This window comes from Sturnus vulgaris, chromosome 26, assembly GCF_052056855.1.
Source record: "Sturnus vulgaris isolate bStuVul1 chromosome 26, bStuVul1.hap1, whole genome shotgun sequence".
Taxonomy (NCBI): Eukaryota; Metazoa; Chordata; class Aves; order Passeriformes; family Sturnidae; genus Sturnus; species Sturnus vulgaris.
In genome coordinates, this window is record NC_142268.1 from 5474819 (window position 1) to 5488381 (window position 13563).

Genomic DNA, 13563 nt, shown 5'->3' on the forward strand with positions numbered 1-13563 from the left:
TGCTGGGACAGGCCCCGCGATCCCTGCTGGGACACGCCCCACTATCCCTGCTGGGACACGCCCCACTATCCCTGCTGGGACACGCCCCGCGATCCCTGCTGGGACACGCCCCGCGATCCCTGCTGGGACACGCCCCACTATCCCTGCTGGGACAGGCCCCGCGATCCCTGCTGGGACACGCCCCGCGATCCCTGCTGGGACACGCCCCACTCTCCCCGAGGGCCACACTGTTTCATCTGGTCGCTCTTAGGAGCAGAGCAGCTCTTTGTGTCCTCTCTCCACACTTAATGGCCTCCTTGGATGAATCATCTCAAACAGCCCACATGACCCGTGTGTTGGGTAATAGACAGAAGGAAACCAATAAAATGCAAAACATTTATTCGAGTGTGTTGTACAAAAAGTTTCCAGTCATAAAATGTATATTACAAATAATTGAAAAAGACAAGACATTTGGCATGCATATTCTAAAAAGAAAAGAACAACCACTTTGAAATGATAAAGTCTAGGTCATGATGTAGTTTTTCTAAGTTTCAAGTGATCACTTTTATTGTTTCATTATCCTTGTGTTTCTGTTAACAACCTATTTTTGTAATTCCCTATTTAAAACACCTGAACCCTCCAAAAAGTCATCATCAGCAGCTGTCTGGAGGTGGTTACTGCAGTGCCCTCAAGCCAGACCTATCTAAGCCAAAATTTTATTTTAAAAGTTTTAAAAATAAAAATCACAATTCAAGTCACAACATATCACTGCTATGAAAATAAGAGACCAACTGTATTTTGTGCCCAAATGGAAACCATTTTGGTTTAAATTTTCTCAAAATAGATTATTGCTTGTAATTTTAGTGTAATGATCTGGGTAGATGAATATACAATAACATCTGCATTAAACAGATGGACTTGTCACTTCAGTAATAGCTAACTAGAAAATCTGGAAGTTCAATAAACAACATCTTATTTTCTGGAACTCCAAGTCAATTCACTGCTTGTGCTATTCTGAATGGAGGCTTTCACATTTTTTTCACTCTAGACCTTAGCATTTCAAGAAAGGCATGTTTACAAATAATAATTGCATGTAAATATGGTCTTTTATAAAAAAAAAACAAACACCTTTAAATAATTTTTAACTGGTTTAAAGCTAAGCATATTGAAGGGCAAATAAAAATTCTGTTTCCCAGGCCATTTTAAATGAGAAAACAATCTCTCCAATATAATTTGTCCTGACATTCATCTAAAACAGTGCTTTTAAAAATGCAATCACTATCTCACCTTCCGCTCACTGGTTCACAAGGCTTTGCTCACACAGAATTTGGACCCAACAGTGTCAATAAAATGCAGGATCAAATATGCATACGCCTTTGTTTAGAGATAAGACTTTCAAAAGAAGATACAGAAAGAAGAGATAGAATGGTTTAATAGTGAAGACATGAGAAGTGGTTACAAGAGATCTAGAACATACAGCAGGCATATTTTCCTGCAGCATCAAAACCTTTCTGATGTGCACAGAAGTAACAGATTCTCCAAGGTCCTGCTGTGTTGGGAGGATTTTTAAAGGTCTCTTTTAACCTGCAACCTCTGTTCAGGTTGCAATTAAAGGGTTTTATACATGATGAGCATTAAAAAAGAAAGGAAAAAGGTGTATAAAACCTAGTAAGATCCCTGAAGTGTCTCACTGCTCGAGGACAAAGACCATATATAGTGATCTCCTTTCACACTGCAGCCTGCTTCACACTGCAGTGCAATTCCCACTCTACTGCCAGCTTGCACACATGCTCAGCTGGCTTTTTTACATCACAGGAAGCAGATATTTATATTCTTCCTGAGACTTTTGCTTCCTGTTACAAACACAGACTATGCAGCCAACTGTCCATCTAATGGCAACACAGAGCTAAAGACAAGTGAACAACATGTCAGTGCAAATGATGGGTTCTGTCAGAGCCACGCTGGAGCCCCATGTAGGCAGCAGAGACCTGCTGGGTAACAGAGCTGTGAAGCAACAAAGGGAACAGGAAATACAGATGTGCAGGAACAAGGGAATCCCAGCCACTCTACTCCTTGGAGTATGGCACTGCAATGCAATAATTAAAGGAATAAATGCAGAACCAAGGGGAAAAAATAGCATGAAATGCCAGGCAATCTGCAGCCACACCTCACTCCAGAAGGCACCACATTCCTGACAGGTCTGCAGATGGATGGACTTGTTCTGAGACAAGCATTTTCATGAGGCATGAGCTTAGGAGTAGGCAGGATGTGTTTACTGTATTTTATTTGATATTCTGTTATGAGCTAGACATAGGAAAAACTAATTCTTTTAGAATAAGGTTATATTTCTGGAATAAGAACATCCATATGGATAGTTACGTTCAAGTAACTATACTTGATACTGATACTATTTCCCTCATCACAGACACCTTAAAATAATTTTTTCTCCAGACAAGTCAAATCTATTTCTCCTTCAAGCTTTATGCCAGGTATCAGCACTGGAGTAGAACTGCTGTCCATGCTATAATTTCGTCAAGACTGCTTCATATATAGGATCAAAGAGAAAAACGGGGCAAGGAGACACTGGATTTTATTTGAACAAACAGCTTTAAAGATCCTGCAAATGGAAGGAAATCTTGGAAAGAGAAAAAAAAGAAACAATGCTTTTTGAGCTGGTAAAGCCACATAACTGCCTCCCAGTCTGGCTGGACACTGTTAGACGGAAGCTCAGCATCAAAAGCAACAGGCCAGGATGGTGGCTGGAGAAGGTGACACAAAAAAGAAAGCACATGGAATACAGTAGTTCTTCTGTGTCTTGTAATTTGCAGCCAGGAGTTATTTGTAGTAGCCTATTAAAAAGCACTGTGGTAACAGGATCATCCACATTCAGACTTGGCTTTTCCCACAGTGTCAATCACAGGTTTATCTGACCTGTATATATCTAAACATGGTCCTAAAGAATCAAATAAACTGTTTCCAAAGTTAAAGGACACAGTTCAAATTCTAAGGACAAATACTGCAGACTGTTACTCAAGGGCCCAGTGCTCATCACAAGACATCTGCAAGCACCAGTTCTTAAGGCTACAAGAAGACACAGTCCCCATACAGTAGCTGTTAAGAAAACTATGGCTCAGGTAGCAAGAGGTTTTTCTTCATTTGAGCTGCCTTTCTGCGGCCATTCTTTACAGGAAACAAACAAAGCAAAAACCATAGAAAAAAATGTAAATTAACTACACATTCATTGCTTTAGTATTTAAGATAATCTTAATTTTACAGGAAAATCTTAAAGGAATAAGCAGTCTGAAAACTGGCCCATGTAAAAAAAAATAAATATAGATCTTTGGGGAAAAATTAAAAAGCCCTCAAATACTATGTGTGTATATTATAGAAGCTGTGGGTCAGAAAGGGAAATGGTGTCCAGTGGTTGGAAGGTGTGTTGCAAAAATAACTTTACGTTGATTGCATTCATTTGCATAACAACAAATTTAGAAAAGGTAATTGTAACAGTATGTCTGAGAAACATAATTTCACTAGATACATCTTACAGAGAGAGAGACATGATTTACTACATATTTAACCTTCTACTCAAGCAGAGTGGGAAAATTAGATTAGAAAGACGGCCAAGTACATCAATGCAGTTATCCCATCAGCCCAAACAGCCAAATCTTCATCTTGTTTTTTTGTAATGGGTCTTCTGATAGATTAAAACATAATTCTAAATGTCTATTAGCCTAACTTCAGCAATTCAGTCATCCCACTCAAAGAGAGAAAAGTAGCATCTTTGATTTATTTTTAAATAGCAAAATAAATCCTGAAGCTTAAAGCCCCTTTTGTTCCCACCCTGCTTGCATAACAAAGCCATCAGTCAGAGCCACTAAACCGACTTTCTAGGTTATATCTGTCAGTCATGATACTGTTCAGAGAACATAATGTCCAAAAGCCACCGAAAACATCCAAGCCTTGTCACTTGTCCGATGAGTCTTAAGTATTTGAATGACAAGATCAGAGTTCAAGAGTGCAGGTAAAAACAGGATTCTGTGCTGGAATCAAACGGTATTCAAATTTTGTATCCAAACTACTAAGTTTGTTTTTCAACTAGCAATTGATAAAACATTTGGATTCTTTGGAGCAGTCAAGTATTTTTCCTCATGCTTAAAGATGAACACTCACCCTTACAGGACTCAGACTTACGTCCAGAGAAGTATAGTGGCAAAAACCTTAAGCTAAATGGACCTTGTCAGATAAAAAATCATCCTATTAAAATAAAAATCGTCTGCTACCCATACAAAGCATTTTTTATAAAAAACATTATTCTCCCTTCACTCCCTGTTAGACTTTGCCTTGAGCACTTGAATGCTGTGCCACTTATGTCCTTAACAGAGGCAGTTCCTTTGAACTGTTTAAAAGTCATTCAACTATTTCTGCTCTACTTTGAAATATTGCTCCTTCGGATACCTGACAATGCCCCTTTGACCTAAGAGAAGTATGAACAAACTATATCTAGCTCTGATTAAAAAGGTCAACATTTACATGGGATAATTTTTAAATCCCCAGTATTTATCATTGTCAAAAGTATAAATATGTTTTACTTCTAAAATCTTAATCAAATATTTTTAAAGCTGAATATGTCAAAATAATTAAATCATAAATACTGAATATCACAATTTGTGTCCATGATTTAACTTGTGACAATGGCAAAATCCCCTAAAAATCAAACAGTTTGAACTCTGAGTTTGACACTTCCCATTTAGGATGGTGTGTATATTCAGGAAGAAGAACCCACCACTCTCCATCTTTTGAAATGATGACATGGAGCTCAGGTGTGACAGACCCAGGTGTTTTACCATTAGGCTGTCAAACCTTGGAGAAAGACATAATGGCAAGGTCCTGAGTCAAAAATGCCTAAAATAAAGCTTTCCTGTGTCACTGCAATTGTGGAGCAGCACTTTGAATGAATATGTCATCTAATTTTCCTAAGCTGGAAATTGCTGAGGATACCAGGCAAAATACTAGCATTTCTACAGCTGTGGAGGAAACACCCTGTGAATCTTTCCCAGGGCCCTGTAGATGAACCACACTTCATTAAACCTTTTCTTCTGGGGGCGTCATACTGGTTATATATGTAATTAGAGATTTACCGTACACTCAAGGAGTCTCATCTCATTTTAGCTAAAATTCTCTTTTCTGCTTTAGGTTTCTATGTAAGACTTTATATTCTGTGTGGGGAAAAATATTGTATTCCAATATAGTGTTTCAACAAAGAGGGAAAAATAAAGAAATCTATTAAAAATCCTGGCAGTTTTGTTCAGTAAAGTTTTTTTTTTTGGTTTTTTTTTTATAAAAATGTACCAAGGAGTAAACTTCAAAGAAATCAGGTGATGTATATAAAAATAGTTTTCAGTGGCTCTGGAAGGAAAAAATAGCAAAAATAAAAGGAAATAAATGAAGGGGGGAAAGCACAAATAATAGTTTCTTTCTTCTTTTTTCACATCACTGAGCATCCTCTAGAGGTTGTTCTGGGATCACCCTAAAATAAGATAGACAGAGTTGAATTCAGTTCTTACCAGCTATTCAGATTGCAAGCCTAGAGTCTGGTTATCATCTCAATTGCCAAAAGCACTTTTTTAGTAGTTCAGTTACATTAAGGGAACATCACTACATAAAAGGAAGCAGAGCACCTGGCCCAGTCTGCTGCCAGGACTGACACACTGCTCCTCTGGATGTGCCTTCCTGTGATGGGTCGACTGGTTAGTGCCCGTATTTCCAAAAGTGATACAGATGACAAATGGAAATTGCGATGTCATTAGCTTGAGACCAGCAAGTTCCTTTATTTCAAATGCTGATTCCATTTGAGAGAGATCTCCGCTGTATAGCTGCTTTTTTGGGTAACAAAAATAAGTTGTTTTATACTACAAATGCACTGCTCAATCTTTGGAACCAAAAAAGCTCTGAGAACTCACCTACAAACCTGCACAGAATGGGTTATTTGTGCAAAGAGCTAATGGCCATTGATCAGAAGAACAAATCGAGTTTAAAATTTAAAATATTTTCTGATATCACCCATGTATCTTTCGGCATTTTTTGCTCTGTCAACTGCTGGTAACTTATTTCACATTATTAAACTAAAGGTTATCAAAACACACAGGTGGTATTATTAAGAAAAAACAAGTTTGTTTCAGGTGTAGAAGGTATGTTGTATAAGAAAATAAGTCAATAAGCTGAAGCTTGCAGCAAGAGAAGCATCCCCATTCCTGGTTTTCAGTGGTTATCTGGTAATATTCCAGCAAGAATGCCCTAGCCTTGCTGCACAGAGCAGCAGACACTGGGAGGAATGCTGCAGAAGTATGATCTGAAGCACAGAAACCCTGAGCTGGCATCAGCCACTTCCTGAGCTGTACCAGGATGGGTCCCAGCAGCAATTTCTGGCAGCATTGCTCACATTGTCCACTTCCGGTGCACTGCAATGTTGTAAGCAACCATTGAAGGAAAGGAAGAAAGGACCAGGAAGCTTAGAGCTGACAAAAGCTGAAGGGGGATCCCCCCACTAAATCTTATGCCTGACTGATCCAAGTAATGAGGCACAAGTAAACATCTGGTCTCCATCTGATTACCTGTTGGTTGAAAAGGTCTTCCTCTCCATATTCTGTTTCATCTTCTTCCTCTTCATTATCTCGCACGACTACTGATTTAGTAATGCTTCTCACTGCAACTTCCTACACAAAATAATAGATAAGGAGATGGCCAGGAGTCTTTATCTATCTGTTAAGTTTTTGCTATACCATCAATATAATATCCTTATTAAATTTTGGAGAGTTTAAAGCAACTTAGCCTAGATTTAATAGTAGTTATGCAAGCAAATACTGTCAATATCCTGCAAACCACAACATCACTCCTATTTCTGTGCACTAAAAGACATGGTAATGTAATTCAGTCACTTGAATTTTCTTTCATTACCCTGGGATTTAAGAGAAGGAAGCAGACATGTTTCAGGTGATAGGTAGTCGATTTTACACAAGGTCACAGCAGACACAGGTAGGAGCTGTGTGAGGTACACGGTAATGTGAGAAACTAAACTTTCCTAGTGTGATTACACAACATAAAGAATTTCCCAATTTCTAATAAATATTCAATGTCAATTGTATATGTTGATTATCAGCATGGTCTTACAAGCCAGGCATTAAAGAGAATTCTAAAACCCCAGGAAGCTTCCTTTATTACTGAATTATTTTTAGCACTTTTAAATAGTGATAAATTCTTCTGCCTACTTGCACCATGGAAATCACAGGTAAAAATCTCTCGTTGTGGAAAAAGTTGCCCTTAACATACACTCCTAAGCAGGGACACTAAAGGTAATCATAGTGAAAACAGATATGAATTTGAAATTTTTTCAGATACTAGTTTGACCACACAGTTAGAATATTGAGAGTGTTAGCTTTCTATTTGTACCAATTAACCCCAGTCCTACCTCACCCTGCCCACAAAGTTCTTCCAGAAAACTGCCAGCAAGAAAGTCAACACAAAAACTGATACAACTGTGGTCTGTTTCCTTTTCTTACTGCTATCAGATTTGGGATAATGTCATGGTTATGAGTAACAGCCAAAGCATGATTCTCCCTTGCAGAAGTCATCTGCAAGGATAGTTTTAAAAACATTAACTGTGGGCAGATGTAGGAAAATGCAGAATGCTCAGGAACCTCTGCCAAACGAGAACTTATGGTATGCTTCTAACACCGAAAGGACAACTATCTTCCTAAATTAATATTTACATTGCAACTCAGAACATCATAGGAACTATATAATGGAATTGTGAATTGCCAGAAATGCTTCTTTTTGTCTCTTCTAAAAGTACATACTCAAATTCCAAACAAATTCTCCTCTAGCAGGGTATTCTTGCCTGTTGTCTATGGGCATAATCATGACGATCATAGTTTTCAAAAATATCCCAAAAATGTCAGAGATATGCAGACACATCTAATTGTTTCAGTGTTATAAACTGTCATATTAGAGGACAACAGCAGACATGCCACAACCAGGATTTTGTCACTGTCACCCCATCCCCAAATGAAGTTTGGGAGATGGGACCCAGCCTACCTCTCCTTCAGAGTTGACGAGGTATGTGCGGATATTTCCACCGGTGCCCCAGCTGCCTTGGTTCTTCCACACCAGAACAGAGGGGGGGCTGTGAGACACGCCTGCATCTGCACCCCAGATCTAGAGAGAACGACAGCTGTAATTAGCTGTTTATCTCCTTTTTTCTTTTAAATATACATATCCCCCTAATTCTCTCTATATACTAGGTTTCTTTTCTGAATTCAAATGGCAGTTTTACTCTACTTTTAACTACACTATTACTTGCAGTAAGGTATTAAAAAAATCTAGCATCGCAGTCATGAATTCTTTTCTGAACAAATTTCTTCTGCCACTGTCTCAATAATCATACTGTATGGAGCCAAGGCAAAAAGCAGCAGGTAGTGTACCAACTTAATCTTTTGTATCTATCTGAACAATTGATACTTAAGTAGAAATAGCTGCAAGTGATTAAAAGATACATTTATTTCTTCCTAAAAGAACATCTGTTACAGACTGAAAATAAAATGCAAAATTTTTGAAACTCAGCTGTTCTACTACAGTTAATGTAGTAGAATGTCCTGTCTTAACTACAGTCTACTACTCTGGATGAATGCTCTTAACTGTTCCCAATTCTTTAAGAGATTGAAGCAGGATTAGGGTTCTAAACCTGGGCAAAGGTGTTTGGAAACAATAGTCCTTGACTATTCCCCCAAAATACCTTTTTCTTCAACCTTCTCTGTGCCAAAAAAATGGTCTAAATACTGAAGTACTAATATAGAAATTCATCTTTTGTTTTGCATTTTTGTAACTGAAATCCTGCTTCTCTAGAGTGAGATCCATGAACCCAAAATTTATACACTAAATCAGGCTGTATCAGACTTCAAGATTTCAAATTGCCACGACATCAACAGAAGAATATGTTGCTGACATACTGTAAATACAACTTACTGTAACAGTCTGCCCAGCTCTGAGGACATACTTAGGAGTAAATTTGTAAGCAATTTCATCTCCATCTCCAATTTGTCTTTTCAGTCTCCAGTTACCCAAAGACTGATCCTAATGGAGAGAGTCAGAGAGTTATCCAGAGTGAATAAAACAAAACTAACAGTCATCACAGTCTAGGTATTTGTCATTAAAATAATGGGAATATAAATTTATTTATATGGTTGCTAGACATTTGCATTCTACCTTGAAAGTATTTGCCTATATCCAGTCAGTGTAAATCCTGTAAGGTCATTCAGCAAAATTTTAAAGGACATCCCTTTCACACAACAAAGTTCTGCTAGATAGCAGGCTGTTTCTGTGAGCAGTGTCCCAGCACACATTTGGGACACAAATTGTATTCTCTTCCTGCAGCATGTTAGCCCACCATTATATTCAACTTTTCAAAGCCTCCATTAATTCCTGCAGGATGCTGCACCTTGAGATGCTGCTCCTGCTCTCCACATGGCCACACCTACTCATGCTGCAAAGGGCTGCAATTTAGCTCCTTGTTTTCTATGGGTTCTGCTGATGCTCACCTTCTCTGAGTTGTTCTTAAGCTGAACATATTTGCCCTCCAGGTCTATCTCTTCTATGCTGATACTTCCTGTAGCTGAAGCTTGCTGGGACATTTGAAAGCTACTGCTACTGCTGCTGCCACTGATGCTTCCTGTGCCAATCCCACTTGTTCCACTGCCGGAAAGCTCCTCTGCCTCAATACGTTTTCGCTTGCTTCGGGAAGAGCGAACAAGTGAAGTGCTGCTGCTGCTGCTGCTGGAGGTAGCTCGAGAGACTGTGACACGGGAGGAGGGACTTGGAGAGAGCTTCAACCTTAACACAATCAAGAAAGCATTCTAATTAGCTCACCCAGAGAACCATTGACAAAGCTACAATATCCTCAAGTAACCAGACTGTAATGTGCTCCATGGCTGACAGCATCCTCACTCTGTATGTCAGGAGGACTGCATACATGAGGAGAAGGGGGCTACCCATCCCTGAGGAATGTTCTGGCAGTATGACCATGTGACATGGAAAGCAGTGCTACTGAGAGCAACACAGATCACTTAACCTCTCCCTCCAGTAAACTAGTAAACACACTATTCTTGGGCCCTATGATTTAAAACCACAGAAGTACAAGCACTTAAGTAAAAAGATGATATGAAGACCAAGCACAGAATAATATATTTCACTGTACTCCAAGACCATTACAAAAACCCAAAATAATGACAGTGTTCAGTTGAGAACAAGTGTTCCATTCAAGTGTTCCATGCAACAACACTTGTGAGTCCTTAGAAAAGAAAGTGGAATCTTTACGCACCTTTCCTCTTCTCCTTCCAGGAGTTTTCGGTAAGCACTGATCTCCATGTCCAGTGCTAATTTAACATCAAGCAGCTCTTGGTACTCTGTAAGCTGAAGCTGCATCTGGTCCCTCATGTCTGTCATTTCCCTCTCCTTTGCATCCAACATCTTCCTAAACTTCTCCCGCTCACCAGCCATCATTTCCTCCAGCTCCCGGATGCGATCTTCCGCTGCACTGGCCTGGGCACACAGCACAAGAAAAAGCTCACGTGGCATCCATGCAAGTCCACTCAAAACGTTAAAACCCTTCTCCCTCCCAAATGAACGTAACAAAGATTTCTCTGTGTAAAATTCAGAAAATATGAAGGGTCAGAACTGTTAATATATTCACATAAAACAGCTGTGTGTTTGAGATGAAAGCCAATTTAGTCCCTTTACCTGTTTCTGAAGACCAGAAAGCTGGTAGCTGAGAGCTTCTATCCTCATGCGAGCCTCCTTCAGCTCCTCTCGAGCTGCACCAGCAGCTTTGTCATTTTGGTCAGAGGACAATTTGGCATTCTCCAGCTGGAAAGAAATTTTTACACACATCACTTGTACTGAGTTAGAAATCCTGCAATATTCTTTTGGCAAAATAATAGCAACTATTTAATTCTAAAAAATTTTAAATGGTCTGGTAAGTTTAGGATTAGAACTGCATAACATTAAGGAATTCCCCAAGGACCGAAGGAAAAATCTATTTCAGATCTGTTCTTATAGGATTTGCTTATGATGTTAAAAAAATACTCTATTAGCCTTTCCATTATACAAGTAACCTTAGTTTCCAAAAAACTGATCATGAGCTCTGCATGTTTGTCCTAAGGCAAATCACACTGTGTGACAGCAAAGGCTGCCTACCTAATTCATGTCCTGGTCCAAAAGTTCCCTGCATACCCAGAGACTAACTCAATAAAATACTCCATGTGTATTATGTCTCTGCTGGCTATTTGGAACTCAGGGACTTCCTCAGTCAGAGACTGTATTTTGCTGCTTATTATCTCTCAGTGGATTTCTCAGGCAGGAATTTGTTTCTGCTTTTTTAATTTTTGGGGCAACGAGCTTAGCTCTACATTAAAGAACAACTTTTTGTTTCCTCTCAATCTGGACATCCTCACTGGACATTCACTGTCCCTGCTCCTACTGAAAAAATAATAAACAATCATTCCTCATTCACCTTCCCCCATGCTATTTATCCTTTTACAGATATCCACTGTATCTTTCACTTCTCTCAATACATCTTTTTCCCAGGTGAAGTTTTATTTAAAATTTTCTCATGCTTGACTTGTTTCCCACTCTAAATTCTGTCAGTCTGCTCCGTATTACTCTGTAGTACCTTTGCAAGAAGCAATAAAATTACCCACAGCACTCCAGATGACAACCTGTCCCACAGGCAAAACAATGTGTTTGGTTTTCTTATCTTTCCCTAATAGCTGCCAATACATGATCTGTTTTTAATTTTTTGTTATTTTTTTTTTTTTATTTTTTGTTAAAGCTAGTGAACAAGCTTAATTTCTAGTGGTTAATTTTAACCAAAACAGAGAGAGCAAAACCAGAACTCTTACATGGTAAGTTTCATAAAAGCAGAGAGCTAGAAAAAGCATCCTTTACATGCCTTAGAGCTGGACCTCAAATTTCACCACACCACGGAATCCACTCAAAAACTAAACTGATCCAATTCTAAGAATAGTTACAGGCAGATGTTCTTTAGCCACACAGCACAAAGGTTTATAAAATCAATCTTCATTATCTCTGCTGTTCACTAGGTTCTGAGCAGCACACACAGAGCCTTCTTTAGGCCACAGATTTTGAAGGAACTTCAACTACACACTCCATTACTTCTTGTAAAGATTAAAATAAAAAAATATTTGAAGTCTGACAACCATTCACTACCTTATAGTCATGCTGGCATAGTGCCAAATGCTCAGAATTTCTATTGCTTATTATCACAAATCATGATGATCTTTCTTCCAAGCCCTTTTTAAGTATTCAAAAGTCTCAATAAGGTCTCCCTGGAGAGTTCTCTTGTCCAGGCTGAACACCCCAGCTCTCTCAACTCTCTCCGTAAGAGGTGCTCCAGTCCTCAGATCACTTTCGTGGCCTCCTCTGGACCTTTTCCAGCTGCTCCACATTTGTCCTGTGTAAGAAGTGAGCTTTTACCCAAGACCATCTCATCCTGGAGATGCTCAGCTGCTAAACCTAATGATTTGCTTTGCCATCTATTGCTCCTCAGCTTTCACTCTCTAACAGGGACACATCTTTGTTCAGATATCACAGAATGAAATTCACAGCTAAACCCCTTTCTTTCCATATTCCGACTTCATTCATAATAACCACCTTTATGCAGGGGAAAAAAAAGCTTAATTTGTTCATCCCCCCGTTCAAACCTTGTCACTTTTTAATTTTCTAAGTCTGCATATTGTAGCCATTTTAAATTTTTTTTTCCTACTAAGCCTCTTCTATCCTGGATCTCCTTCAGACAAGTAGCTCCTTGCATAAAGTATTACATGTTCCAGAGTTCTGTGAATAATTCCAACACTGTTGTGTTAGGGGTTTTAATTTTCATTTTGGGATTTTAGTATCTATTATCTATAGTGTTGCTGCTGTAAGTAATAGTTAAATATTTGTAGATCAGTGTTTCTCAAACCAAATCATCAACCAAAGAGTTCAAAGGGAGTCTCTGCGAAGGGTTGGGGAGAACAAGGCTAGCAGTACCATCATTCTCCAGTACAAGAGAACAAGAAGAGGCTGTAAAAATTGACAAGTATTTTCAACAACCAGAATCGCCAGTACGGGGCTCTGAGCAACCTGATCTAGTTTAAAGATGTTCCTGTTCAAGGCAGAGGGCTGGACTAGATGACTTCTCAAAGTCCCTTCCAGCCCAAACCACTCTACAATTCTATGATTTCCAAATTATATATCACGGTTTTCATCACCAAAGCTGACCAAGAAAGATCTGATATCTTGCCTGAAGTTTCCCTGTCACTAAAGAAATCACAGCTGCATCTAGTAATTTTCCAGTCCAGACTAACATAGATCATTGAAATGTGGCCAGGCTTAGACATATTTAAAAGTGCATTGGTGTGGTTAGGAATACTGCAAAGACCACAGTAAGAGCAAAGTGACAAGACACCCTTAGATAAGAAGCCCCTTCAGTGTGTCTATATTCGTTTGCAAGCTCACTGCATCCAAGCAAAAGCC

General features: G+C 39.0%; 1 protein-coding gene across 1 annotated transcript in view; it reads right to left on the reverse strand.

The window, feature by feature from the left end:
* Nucleotides 1–361: 361 nt before the first annotated feature.
* The window catches only part of LMNB2 (lamin B2), a 36484-nt gene continuing 23282 nt past the window's right edge, over nt 362–13563 (reverse strand). Inside the window, exons 6-12 of the mRNA XM_014884344.2 lie at nt 10768–10893; nt 10349–10569; nt 9570–9861; nt 8998–9105; nt 8071–8190; nt 6591–6692; nt 362–5506 (exon numbers count right to left, since the gene is read on the reverse strand). Coding sequence (XP_014739830.1) covers nt 5465–5506; nt 6591–6692; nt 8071–8190; nt 8998–9105; nt 9570–9861; nt 10349–10569; nt 10768–10893 — 1011 coding nt within the window. The 3' untranslated portion in view covers nt 362–5464. The remainder of the gene's footprint in view (nt 5507–6590; nt 6693–8070; nt 8191–8997; nt 9106–9569; nt 9862–10348; nt 10570–10767; nt 10894–13563) is intronic.